Source organism: Danio aesculapii, chromosome 16 (genome assembly GCF_903798145.1).
Source record: "Danio aesculapii chromosome 16, fDanAes4.1, whole genome shotgun sequence".
NCBI lineage: Eukaryota > Metazoa > Chordata > Actinopteri > Cypriniformes > Danionidae > Danio > Danio aesculapii.
In genome coordinates, this window is record NC_079450.1 from 27,306,511 (window position 1) to 27,320,895 (window position 14,385).

The window sequence follows — 14,385 nt, forward strand, 5'->3', positions numbered from 1 at the left end:
TATACGTGTAGCTCTGCAGTGTCTGTACAGTGTACTGGACCTACAGCAAAACAATCAGACACATTGGAGCATTTCTCTTCCTCCCTACCCAAACAGACACAGCACTCCTCTGCTGCTCTGTCCCAAAGGGAGGACTCATCTCGAGGGTATTTTAACATGTCTTTCATTTGTAATATCAGAAATGTCATGTTTATGTTAGAAATGTAATGTGTATAATTTATTTATGGTATTCAACATATGAGGTGGATCAAAAAAGTTTTTCAAAATTGTCCCGAGACAAAAAAATGAACGTTGTTTAATAGTTCTAGGACTGTTTTGATGTTGACTACTGTATAAGCACATTTGATATAACAAATGTAACTCACAAAGGCCATAAAAATGAGCTCATTTGTAATATATATATATATATATATATATATATATATATATATATATATATATATATATATATATATATATATATATATATATATATATATATAGTTGAAGTCAGAATTATTAGCCCCCCTGAATTATAAGTTCCGTTTATTTTTTCCCCCCATTTCTGTTTAACAGAGGGAGGGTTTTTTTCAACATATTTCTTAACACAATAGTTTTAATAACTCATTTCTAATAACTGATTTATTTTTATCTTTACCGTGATGACAGTAAATATTATTGTGCTGGATATTTTTAAAGTGACATTTATAGGCTAAACTAGAAGGCAGATTAGGGTAATTAGGCCTTTATTATTGTATAATGATGGTTTGTTCTGTAGACTATCGGAAATAAATATAGCTTAAAGGGGCTAATAATTTTGACCTTAAAATGGGTTTAAAAAATTAAAAGCTGCTTTTATTCTAGCCGAAATAAAACAAATAAGACTTTCTCCAGAAGAAAAAATATTATCAGACATACTGTGAAAATTTCCTTGCTCAGTTAAACATCATTTGGGAAATATTTTAAAAAGAAAAATAATTGAAAGGGGAGCTAATAATTATGACTTCAACTGTATAATTGTGTATATATATATATAAATGTTGAGCCTTGGACTAGGTGTGTATGTTACCTAATAGCTTGAGGGACATTGAATTGTGGAGTGTCATTAGCCTCCTCTTCACGCTCCTCATCTTCTTCATGACCTTCTTCATCTGGTTCATTGGCTGCCAACTCATCATGAAACTGGAGAAGAGGAGAGAAAATGAGTGAGGAGTGACTGGCTTAACTTTCTTCCTATTAGTGTGAAGTCCTCTTACCGTCTCAAACAGCTCTTCCATGAGCTCATTGACTTCCTTCTCTGTAAGAGAGAGATCAAATAAATGACAAAATGGAAATTCTTTAAACTGATTATTTAATAAAACTACATTTCATATAAGGACTCACTTGTGATACGAACAGCACGATCATTTCGATAATCCTCTAAATCCGGCTCATCTAAATCATCTAAGAAGTTATATTCGGGGTCGTCATCTTCATCAGCTTCTTCTAAAAGACAGAGACAGATGAGTGAGAACAGTACGTCAGAGCAGTGATGCTGAGAGGGAACTGGAGAAAAGGTCAAGTAAAAAAAAAAAAAAAAAAACAAGAGTGGAAAAAACAGAGGTTGTACTGAACCGCTGACGCGCGCACACACACACACACACACAGAGGAAGCTATTAAGACATTTAAGAAAAGTGCTGCGACAGCATCTGACAGAGTTCAATGAGCATGACTGTGATTTGTTTAAAGGACACGATTTACACTGGTTAAAAAAAGGCACAAAAAACAAAACTGTCAAAAATCACAGTAAAAAAACAGTAATGTGAAACCTTATTAGTTAATTGTCTGTACACAAAGTCTTTGATGGTGATACTGGATTTTCAGTTCCTTCAAAAATTATTCTAATATGATGATTTGGTAATCAAGAAACATTTATTTTAATAATCAGTGTCAAAAATCTTTACTGGTTTAAATATTGATGAAAACTATGTTATGGTGTTCTTTGCTGAATAAAAAAACTGCATTTTATTTAAATCAGTATATTTTTGTAAAAATGTAAATCTTTCCTTCTGTTTTTCATCAATTTAATGCTAAATAAAATCCTTTATTATTTTCAAAAATGATTTTTTTTACCAACAAACCTTTGAACAGTACAATAAAAATGTAATTGTTTTGGTTTATATTTAATCATACTTTCAAATATTTATGTCTCACGATAATAAATTAATCTTCATCACTAACCCTCAACCTTTTTGTCATATTTCAGTACTATTCACAATTTTTTTCATAAACAGAAATCATGATATTAACAGAAACAAAATCGAACTGTATTAAAAGTTAAATATGATCATAAATAAGGCTTGCTGACCTTCGTTGTCCAGATGAGATGTCATGAGTCCTTGCAGCCACTGGGTCCATTCACGATCCTCTGGTGTGGAGACATTATCATACATATCTGGCGTGATGTCTGGCGCACGGAGCTCGGCCTCCAGCTGATCTAAAGGAACGTCCCGCAACGGACGCTTAGACCGAGTTCGACAAGCTACTAGACTGTCACCTGGCTCCCCTGCTCCACCACTGCTGAGAGCCTTCACCAAACAAACATGATCATTTTAGAAAAATAGGCTGAACAATTTTAGGAAAAAATATTATTTTATAATATATTTGAGTAATATTGAAATTGGGATTTAACATGCATTTTTTCTTCTATTATTCAATTCAATTGATCTTTATTTCTGTTGTGCTTTTACAATGTAGATTGTGTCAAAGCAGTTGAACACAGAAGTTCTAGTAAATGAAACCATGTCAGTTCAGTTTTCAGAGTTGAAGTTCAGTTTAGTTCAGTGTGGTTTAATTTTCACAGCTGAAAGTCCAAACACAGAAGAGCAAATCCATCGATTTTCCCTTATATTAATTACCCATATTATTCAACAGACTTGCAATAAATTATTATAGAGTATGACCAAGACAATATTTGCATGTTGTGTAATTAATAACTATATAATACATGTATATAAATACTTCTTATCTGGTCGTGATCATAGACGCTTACGTTTTATGGTCATGATCCCTCAATTCAAGTATTAATTTTATCTGTTCCATTTTCAAGCAGTTTAACGGATTAATCATCTAAATCAGTGGTTCTCAAACTGTGGTACGTGTACCACTAGTGGTACGCAGGCTTCCTTCTAGTGGTACGTGGAGAAATCGCTGAATAATTAAAGTAACAAAAAGAACACACTTTTAACCCTTTGACACGTACGATAACACCAATGAAACCATTAAATGGATTTTAATAGGCTAAACATTTTATTTTATTTTCAATTTTCTAATGTTTGTTATGTATTCTATCATTTAAAGCTAATTTCCTCTCCATTTCTGTAACGTTTGTTGGGAGCGTATCCCGTATTTTTAAATCCCAATGTTGACAGGAATAGTTTAATCTCTTGCTTTTCTGACACACAAAGCCTACTCTAACACGCCGTAAGCAGATCTAATTTCTAATTTAAATATGTAAATCCAATTCGTATATCTAAAATACAAGTTAATGTTTAGATTTCAAAGATATACAAATAAGTCACATGCAACATATACACGCAACATACATTTCAAAATGTTTCAAAAAGAGTTTATATATGATTATGATGACATATAGCTTATATTTATGAGGTCCAAGGAACATTTCCAGGTTTTGATGAATAGGTTGCTACTATATGTTAATACTTTACATTTAAATACAGCAGTTTTCTTTTTACTTTTTTAAGAACAGTGGCATTTTTAATTAACTTTTAATAGCACATTTTAATTTAAACATTGACGTTTTATTTATTTTTTTACCTGTAAGCACAGTACAGTGTTAATGTTCAAACTATTTATAATGGTTAAAGTAGCTGACAGTAATAAATATTCATAATTATAAGAATTAATCTACCACGTTTTTGAACTGTGCAGAGCTTTAGCGGCTTAATTAGGCCTAATACACTACTGTATTTCAATACCGGTCATTATGGTGGTACTTGGAGAGACTATTTTTCTGAGGTGGTACTTTGTGAAAAAATTGAGAACCACTGATCTAAATGATTTTAAAGCAAACAGTTTGACAGCTTGTATGAAGCTTTCTTAAGCCTGATTTATACTTTTGTCTGTGGCACATGAACATTCACCAAGCTTGGCCAGACTTGGCACCAAGTTATGGACCTTCGGATGCAGATTCATGTGTAGTTACAAAAAAATGTAGTGCACAATGTCAGTAAAAATTATCTCACGAACACTCAAAGACCTTCTTCCAACGTCGCAATTATGGCATATTTGCTGTGCACATTCAAGCAAACTCTTGGGACGCATAGAGCATTAATCAGACTTTATGCTGATGGTAAACAGGATTAACAAATACCATCACTGTCTGCACCAATAGCCTCCTGGGCAGTGTGCAAACGTGTCATTGCACGCCGGTCGTCCAGAGCTCTAGTCCTGGCTCATAGACCTTTCCTCATCCCATCCTCCCCCTCTCTCTCCAATTGTTTCCTGTTACTATACTGTCCTATCATAATAAAGAATGCAAAAACGCTAAAAAAAATTATATTAAAAAGAATTTAATTCACTACTTTACATCAGCAATAATTCATAAAACCTGAAGAAATTTGTGAGTTCAGGAGTCACACACAGCCGCTAACCTGCGCCATTAACTTGAGATAGCAAAAATCCAATTGAAAAGCGAAGGTGAATTGAAAAGGCAATATTGTTAGCCTGTATCCTCAAAGTGGCTTCTTTAAGGGTGTATTAAAAAGCACTAAACAACATGACTATATTATATATACATGAGGCATCACGATGTAAAAAAAAAATGGAAATCAGTAACCTTATGCTTCCTCTGTGGACTGCTTTACTCTTGTGTAATCGTAGCATTTCAGTTTAAAAATCAGTTTTTAATATTGCATTATTGCTGCAAATAATTTAACAAAAGCATTAACATCATTCTCAACTGGATGCTCATGCTGGCTGGCTGCCAAGACAAAAAGTATGCAAATATATTTGAAAAGGCAGCAACATCAAAAAACATTTATTTAACTAAATTACTAAATGCTAAATTGTTCAAGCCCTGTTAAGCAAAGAGCTTTTGTACATATGTGATTCTGTACCTGATAAGGCTCCATGCAGAGAGGACTGAGTTCAAGTTCTTTATCCACAGCATGGAGTTTCTCGATAAAGGGGTCCGGGGCCCTGAGGGAGCGTGAGAGGCCACAGGATTGAGGAGGAGGGGCAGGGGGACCCATAGGCACTGCCTCAACCCTCAAGTGCCGGGACAGCCTGGGCTTCTGTTACAGGGATGAAGGAGGACAAAGAGAATCAAATCTTCATCTACGTGCAGACAGAATGAAATATCAGCGTGTATTTCATTATAATGCTGTGTAAAGTACCATTCTGGGGCTGTTGCTGGCTTCATCACAATGGGGAGGCGTTTGAGACGGAAAACGTCTGCTGCCACGCGGTGAGGAGGCCGTGCTCTCCACATCGCTCTCTAAAAACGTCTAAAAGACAATTCAAATACATGCTTTTGTGAAGCAATCCAGACTCAAGTCTTGAGTAATTGTAGATTAAATAGTAGATAGTACTAAAGATGTTTTATTTTTAAAGTGAAAGAGGCATTGTTAAAGGAATCAAAACTAAAAAAAATATTTTTTATCTGAGAGTTGACAAAAAAAAGCAGGGGAATTTTTTTTATGTTGACATGGGTCTTTCCTGACAAATTAAATGTAACTTACAATGAAAATTTAACATAAATGCATAGTATTAATATTTTGCTCACAAAGGCTACATTGAACAAAACAAAACTTATTACAATTTTCAGCAACCATTATTTTTTACTACAATTTTCTGTGTCACATAACTCCAAAATCACTCTAATGACCTGTTTGCACTAAGTGGTATAGGATGGTACAGTTCGGTATGCTTTTATGGTCGTTTACGCTGCCAAAAGCTACCAAAAAGTGAACCATACCGTACTGTACTATACCACCACATGTTGATTTGGTGCTTTTTATAAAATATGTGGTACATTTTTCAGGACTCTTGAATTACAGAACAGAGGTTATTTGGAGTAGGAATTTCTTGAAACATTATAATACAGCTTTACTGTCACATATGATCAGTTTCATTATTTTTTTGCTGAAAATAAATTAATTACTTAAGTTTTACTGATGCTAACTTTTACACAATAGCATTCATACAATAACAGAACTTGACATATGATGTGAGTGAGATGCACCTCCTCAGCTGTTTCATCTTCCTCGTCTTCATCAGGACAATACTCTTCGTCTGAGGAGTCCTCCTCTTCTTGCAGGGGAATGTCCACAAACTGAGGTGGCTAAGGAGACAGTCACATTTATCAATCAGAAAAGCAAAAATAATTAATAACAATAATAATAATCATCACACAAGTGGTTAATCACAACCATTTGATACCTTAATGTCATTTGCCTTCTTTATTGGTGAGATGTTCCAGTTTCCCATGCCCTACAAAAGTAGATAAAAATAAAAAGAAATAACAATCTCACATTTTATTAATCTCACAAATTTGAAAAACTTAAAATGTCCACATAAAAAACACTACACTCACCACCCCTTTTTCAACAGCTTCTTTGAGCTTAGAACGAGTCATTTTAGGCTCCTATATTAAAAAAAAAATGAAGATCATAATCAAATTGCATTATTATCTTCAAAGCACACTTTCCAGATTAATGTACAGGAAGAACTTACAAACATAGGCATGTCTTGTGTCTCTTTTATGGCAGCTTTCATCATGGCCACAACATGCTCATTGGTTACCACCTCCTGGACTCAAACAAATCAACTGTTTGTCATATTTATCCAAATTACCATAATTTGATCCTAGCATTGCTAACACTTTATATGAAGCTTATACTTATAATGATAACTCTGTTTATAATTATTTATAATCAACCATAACAATTCAACAAATGTATCAATAAAGACAACAAATTATTTACTGGAACTTATACAACATTTGTAAGAGTGTTATTGATACTTAATAGTAATGTACTTAATTTTTCAATGCACATGTTCATAAAACATATACAAGAATGAATTAGTCAGTCCTGATTGTATTTATAAAGATGCAGTTTATAATTATGACCAATCATAATTCTATAAATGGTATATAAATGTTTTTTTTCTTTATTCTGCACATTTAAAAAAATAAATGGTTCGGTTTATAGATACAAGTAGGAAGATCAGTTAAATTTGCAATAAAGCATTTCTAAATGGATAATTTGCATCGTGTTTTCACTTAAAGCCATTATCAATGCACTTATAAAGGCTAGAAACTGTTGAATGACTCACAATAAGTATTTATAAGGCACAGGGCTCTCAATCAAGAATATAAAACCATTCATTTATTTGACACAATATAATATGTTAACTTACTAATGGGTCTTTGTAACTAGCATAACAGTGTTTTAACATTGCAAACTGCATCTTTAAAAATACAATCTGACTGAATGTGCACTGAAAAATGAAATTCATCACTAGTAGGGGTGTAACGGATCACGGTTGATCCGGGATCCATACGGATCACCACCCACAGTTTAACGCACATGACCCGCGAATTAATAACTTTTTTGAACTTGTAGTTTAATCCAACATTTATAACAATTGCAGAGAGATCGCCTCATTCAAATCATGTGTATAAAAGCATTTTGGTTTCCCTGTAAAATATAATGATGACCGAAATGCTTTCTAAGGTTATTTATTAAAGGCGTTTTCTGTCACTGTTTGTTTAGCATGCATTAATGCATTCAGTTTAAAGCTGCTCAATTAAACATTAAAAGATCGTGATTTCAGATCAAACCCGCACAACATGAACGATAAATGATAATGATTTGCATATGTTTATTAATCCTTCGAAGCGCTGCATTCAAATCTGCGTTTGATCGAGAGACATTCAGTTTTTATACTTTTTCAGTTAGTTACAAACAATTAAGAACACAGTTACTGGGACAACAGTTTATAATTCAGATAAAAAACAATGATGTTTATGATATAAACACTGATGTATATGGTAAAGACTAAAATCAGCATTAAATGGAACTTGACGCTGGTGTTGCAGCAATTACAGTGTAACCAATGGGTGGCGACAAACAACCATCAAAATTGTATCACTGAAAAGGTTTTCAAAAAATATACACCTTTAATGAAACATGAAGTTTTATGTCTGAATTATTGAATCATTAATAGAAAATAAACATGATATGTTGTACAAGATGATAGACTGCTATATTTAGAATTATCAGCAACAGTAGAAAAGATAATTTTTAGTACTGAATGTTTTCCTTTTTTCAGCTGGTTCTTTCTTGATATTTATTTTTTTAATTACAGCTTCTAGTTATATATATTTTTTTTAATTAGTCTTATGTACACAGTATTGAGTAGAACATGAACAGTATACAGTATTTTAAGGGGAAAAAAGAGAATAGAAAAGAAAAATAAATAAATAAAAAATATAAGATAAAAAATAAATAAATAAAATTAAAAAACAGCAGTGTGGTCTAATTCAAAACAATATTACAACATTGTGGTGTGTACAATTAAGGATACATAGTAGAATTATAATCAATGCCAAGACAGTTTAAAGGAGTTTCCCATATTTTCTGAAATGACTTGGATTTTCCTTTTAATATATGTCAACTTTTTCTATCACTATGGTTTCTTTATTCTAGTTATGTTTGTTAAAACCAATGGTTTTTGCAGAAATATGTTTGTATAAATGGAAAGCAAATGACATTTGTCTCCTCCCGGTTTTGCTGATCCAAAAAAATGGTCCGATCTGTGACTCAAAAAACATATTGTGATCCGAACCATGAGATTTGTGATCTGTTACACCACTCATCACTAATAAGTATTAATAACACTATTATAAATGTAGCTATAACTGTCAATATAACACAGTATAAGATTTGTTGTGTTTTTTAGATACATTTATAGAATTGCAATGATTCATTAGACATAATTATAAACAGAGTTGTAAATCATTATAAATATGAGCTTCATAGAAAGTGATTTGTTAGGATTTCTTTAAATTCTCAGTTTTAATATCTCAAGAACACATCAGGCATAAAATAGGTAATGTATAAATATTTTCAGACTCACATGGATGATGTTACGAACGTTGATGGAGGAGAGGTTGAGTTTTTTAGATTTGAGCGTTAAATCTCTGTCCAGCTTCCTGAGCTCTTCCTCACTCTCATCTTCTTCACTAAGCTGTTCCATAGTCTTCTCCACATCTTCATTCTCTTTCTGAGGGATCTCTCCTTCTGTCTGATTTATTCCATTCTTCTTTATATTCACTCCATTCCGTTTCTTCAGCCATTCCTCCCCTTCACATCTGTCCTCATCTACAGACAATGAGAGCTTAATGAGATGCTGGAAATTCTCAAAATCAAGCCTCAATAAGGCTGTCAGAGCTCAACATTAACCTCTGTGCACTTTTATAGATGCTTCAAAGTGAGCATGTTCTTGGAATAAGAGGTCGTTGAGTTAAAAAGATTAACTGCCCTAAAACCAATACTAATCTCTGGCTAAACAAGCTGCAAAATAAAGAGAGTTGGCACTTCTGTCAAGACTTGGTCAGAAACCTGTATGTCTGTCCATACTGGCAATACTCAGTAGGCATGGGACGATAACCAGTTTCAAGGTTTACCGCGGTTTGGAGAAGTCAAGGTTTTAAAACCGCCAAAGTTTTCCGTTATACCGATACTAAGGTATGAAGATTTTTTTATTATTATTTTATTTTTAAATGTTTTTCACAACTATTTAATTTAGTTTTTTAGGGAATCTGTATCTTTTCCAGCAGAAAAGAAACCTCTAAAGCAAAAGCTACTGGTCCAAAATATTTTTAATGTTTCTTAAAATAAAATATATTGTGTTCAATGGGGGGGGGGGGGGGGGGGGTAATCGCAATACCGTGATATTTTACCCAAGGTTACCATACCGTCAGAATCTTATACCAGCCCATGCCTAATACTCAGTTTAGTTTCCTTTATACAGTTCAGTTTCCTTTATGTTGTCATTCAAACATCACAGTAGATGTAATGCAGAACAAAATTATGTTACATCAACACCCAGAAAAAACATCCGAAAATACTATAAAAACCTAAGATAATAAATAAGCTTTTGTAATTTCGTAAATATATAAAAATATACAGCAATTTAAAATCACAAAAAAGACTGAATAAATACATAAATACCTATTGCACAGTTTGTTATAATTGTTATGATATTGACATATGTGCTCATTTAACTGTTTATGCTCTTTTATTTATATACTGGCTATATACACTCGGATGTGAATAAGAGGATGGATTGCACTACTGAATACATTGCTCTGCCTATTGATGTTGTCGAAACCATTAAAAAAACATGTGGAAGCTGCTAAATTATATAGAGAAGAACTTAGTATGCAAGAAAGGGTGAAATGTTTTGACAAGCTGAATTTGACAGGTGGAAGTAAAAGACAGTTAATTAAGATATTAGCTTAAAATTTTACTTACTTGACCTGAAATAAAAAAAACATCAATGATGTCAAGATTTTTGCCCTGAAAATCCTGGTTCAGTTCACAAACACCAATTCCTCAGATCGTTTATTCTTCTTTTTCTCTCATCTGCTTGATTTGTTATAACTTATGGCTACTCTATGTATTTTTTCCAGTCCAACCGATTAAAACAGCCCAAAACACAATAATAATAGATCATTTTCAGCAGCAACAATGAAAACTTTTCAACGTCAAATTTAACAAGCGGATAAAGTACAGTTAAACAAAAATGTTGTCATTGTTTATTCAACCTTCACGAACAGCAAACCTGAGTGTCCTTCCAATGAACACAAAACTAGACATTTTTAATATATTAGTAAACAGACAGATTATCTGAATTCTTTAAAATATCTGAAACCACAGCTGAACAACGTATCGTTTGAGCATTGATATCACAATGTTTGCCTCTGCAATAGTCACATTGCAGGATTAGATTGTTTATTATTGATTTAAAGATAAATATTTTAAAATATCATCTTAAAAAGTATTTATACAATAATGATGACAATGTTATTTTAGTTTGATTGTTCACTTTCTGCACTTGAATACTGTTTTGGCCCGTTTTGTGGTACGGTACACAAAAAGCGAGTCGTACTGTACCACTTTTTTGGTACAAAGAGTACCTAACACGACAAAAGGGTACCAAAAGGCGGAGCTAGACGCGCAGCTGAACGCTATTGGTTTACAGAGAAACGTCACTAGCTTATGCACAAGCCAGGAGAATAAAAACAAAGGAACCAACCACCATTTTTAAATACACAGCCAAGATATTACACCATAATAATATATACATATAATAACGAGCCATGGTCAACCCAAGCTCAAACAAACCTTGTCATCGTCTTGATGAACAGCCACAAAGCCAAATAGAACAAAATCTACTGTGTCCTGTTTTTGTGTTTACGAGGCCGTCTAAAAGTGTGAGCGGTTTCACTTTCTCCAGAGCTTGCGATCACATCTATATTTGAAATAACGAACTTCTTAAGCTCATGATAATAACCTGCGCGTGATTATTAAAGTGCTTCTGACATCTGATCCTTTTCAGAAACGGACAAATGCAAGAGTAAAGTGCAAAAAAACAAAGGAGAAGCCCGACAAAACAAATGAGCAAATGATTCTTTTAGCAACCCAAAACATGAACAAACTGCCATATTTAACTATTATCGTCAACTTTTGGACTATTATGAACTCGGAATGACTTTCTAACAAAGGTTACATGTGATGGTGAAGATTAAAGAAACAGATGAGAGGTTTGCACTGACTGGGCTATATTTTGTGCTGTTTTTGAACCCAAATAAGGACTAAATGTTTTTTGTGCATAGTTTTACTGTAATTGGTAACATATCAGAGACTGTAAAGGTCTATATGTTTTCATATATGCTGCATTTATTTATTTATTTATTTATTTATTTATTTTGTTTAATTGCAGCAATACAGTAGGCTATTTTTATTTTTGATCTGCAGCTATAATCAAATCATGTTCATAGAAAGGTTAGTAATGAACATTTATACACATATATGTATGTGTATAAAGCATCTGTTTTGTGAGAAGTGCTTCTCATATGAAATGTGAACGGCCCGTACAGCTTTACTTTGACATTTCCTCAAGAGAGAATGACGTCGACTGAAACTTTCTGTCGTACACCAAAAAGGTATTATTAACCTTTTGGCAGAGGAAAAGCAAGCCTGATAAAGGTGACCCGTACTGTACCGTACTGTACCACTCAGTGGAAACAGGCCATTACACTGTCCAGAAAACCTTTTCATTTTTGCATTGTAGCATTTATATATGCTTGCAATTTATTATATTTTAATGCAGATGCACTACATAGAAAAAGACTTGATCATCCCAGTCGATCTAAATTAAAGAACCATTTCCAAATCATCTTGTGAAATTATATTCATATCGCAATATATTGCAGCAAAAACATTGCAACGTCAGATTTTTCCAAAATCACGCAGCCCTATCTAAAGCTATTGAAGGGGAGAGTAAATAATTACAGAATTGTACTACCCCTTTTAGTAAAGTGTGGATCACAGCACAGCTAAATGCTTTAACTTACCCACAGTGATGACCAGACCCAGCTCTGCATCCTCTTCTGACCGCAGAGGGGATGAAACTGGAGTAGAGGACTGGATACAGTCACTGTCATCCTCAACATGACCTACACACAAAAATAATCAAATATCAATTCTGTAATAATCTCCATTCATCAGCCATACTATTGTTTGCTTCTGCACTACCTGGACTGGAGAGCTCCTCCTGGCCATTGCATTGATCAACATGTCCGTCTGGAGAAAGTGACTGGATGGAGGTCCAGTTCTTTGTCTTACTGGGTGTAGAGGCCTTCCTCTTCCATGAGCTAGGAGATCTGCTGAGGGATTCCCTCTTTGGTACTTTGACAAGATTTGGTTGTGATTCTGGAGAAGAAGACTTGCGTTTCCATCCCATGTTCAATCTGTCTCTGAGCCTGAAAACACAAGTTAATGAATACCAGAGATATAAACCATTGTTTTCCATTAAGGCTTGTAAGTTTTTATTCTATCAATTATTAATAATCAATTAAAAATTTAAATCAGATAAGCAAAAACTCTTTGGCTATTGACCCAAACCCGGTGAGCTGCATTTACAATTCAATAACGTTAATATGTGAATCGTATAATAAAGATAAACATATAATACAGCAAGATTTGCTTATTAATCAGAAAGGTTTTGTCTGGTATACCAGGACAACGTACACTATGAAATATCTGTGCGTTTTAGTAATATTGAAACATTAATTCCACTTACAGAGAGCACAAACAGAAATTTTGAGGTCTGCATTTCCTACTGTTAGCCTCTTTGCTAATATAAGTTAGCATAGCGTCCCTATACAGCACATTCTGCTAAGATTGTTTTTACAGATTTTAAATTTGAGACATGCAAGCACGTTGTTTTTTTCGGTTCCCATTTCATAATGTAAAACATCCTCCTTACCCAGGAACGTCTGTCTGCAGCCATCGGTAGCTTTCTATTAAGCCCGCCGCTTCACAACAAACGGCGGGTGTTGCGCTCTTTCCCTTCCCTCACAAACACAGGCGATGAAAAATAAAACGTTCCCAGACCTCTGCGCAAAACCACGACAATGTTTACTTATATTAAATAAATAAATAAATAAATAAATAAATAAATAAATAATATCTAAATGTAATATAAGTATAATATACAAGTATATTATACAAGTATACATCATTTTTTATATTATAAAATATTTATTTAAATGTATAATAAAATTATAGTTACTCTGACCTGTACGTAGTATAGACGTTTTTTATATTTTATATTACGTTTCTATAGGCTCGCTTATTTTTATATATTTATATTTTATATTAAAAACTACAATTAATTAATAAATATTATTAATTACTACCAAGTTATTTTTTAATCTTGATTTATTTATTACGAATAACTAAGGTGAAAATGGTTTTCATTATTTTTTCCTATTAGCCTACTAAACATAAATAGTTTGACAAAACAAAAACAAAAATACATTTTTCGTTATAGAAATGTAACTATACTAATAGAATTGTTATAAGTTTCACAGGCGGTACCTCATTATTAACAAGCTCTGTCCATAGCGGGAGGAGTCTGTTCATGTCGCGACTGTATATTTACAGTTGCCACTTGAATTTCTCTCACTTATTCAGCATGAGGCAGGGGACATTTCCCTCCAGACTTCAGTAAACTTTTACCAGTTTTAAAAAAACGGGACTGCAAAGAAAATGTCATCAACGTCCAGGAAAGTCAGAAAAATATAGGTATTTAGAAAAGTTTTACTC

At 33.3% G+C, this 14,385-nt stretch overlaps 1 protein-coding gene across 1 annotated transcript in view; it reads right to left on the reverse strand.

Moving 5' to 3' along the window:
* gon4lb (gon-4 like b) overlaps positions 1-13,605 on the reverse strand; it is a 29,959-nt gene extending 16,354 nt beyond the window's left edge. Inside the window, exons 1-14 of the mRNA XM_056475034.1 lie at positions 13,544-13,605; positions 12,811-13,037; positions 12,630-12,731; positions 9,125-9,369; positions 6,716-6,790; positions 6,576-6,626; positions 6,422-6,472; positions 6,225-6,323; positions 5,377-5,487; positions 5,098-5,274; positions 2,328-2,547; positions 1,363-1,464; positions 1,236-1,276; positions 1,049-1,161 (exon numbers count right to left, since the gene is read on the reverse strand). Of these exons, the coding sequence (XP_056331009.1) occupies positions 1,049-1,161; positions 1,236-1,276; positions 1,363-1,464; positions 2,328-2,547; positions 5,098-5,274; positions 5,377-5,487; positions 6,225-6,323; positions 6,422-6,472; positions 6,576-6,626; positions 6,716-6,790; positions 9,125-9,369; positions 12,630-12,731; positions 12,811-13,018 (1,595 nt within the window). The 5' untranslated portion in view covers positions 13,019-13,037; positions 13,544-13,605. The remainder of the gene's footprint in view (positions 1-1,048; positions 1,162-1,235; positions 1,277-1,362; positions 1,465-2,327; positions 2,548-5,097; positions 5,275-5,376; positions 5,488-6,224; positions 6,324-6,421; positions 6,473-6,575; positions 6,627-6,715; positions 6,791-9,124; positions 9,370-12,629; positions 12,732-12,810; positions 13,038-13,543) is intronic.
* Between the last annotated feature and the right edge of the window lie 780 nt (positions 13,606-14,385).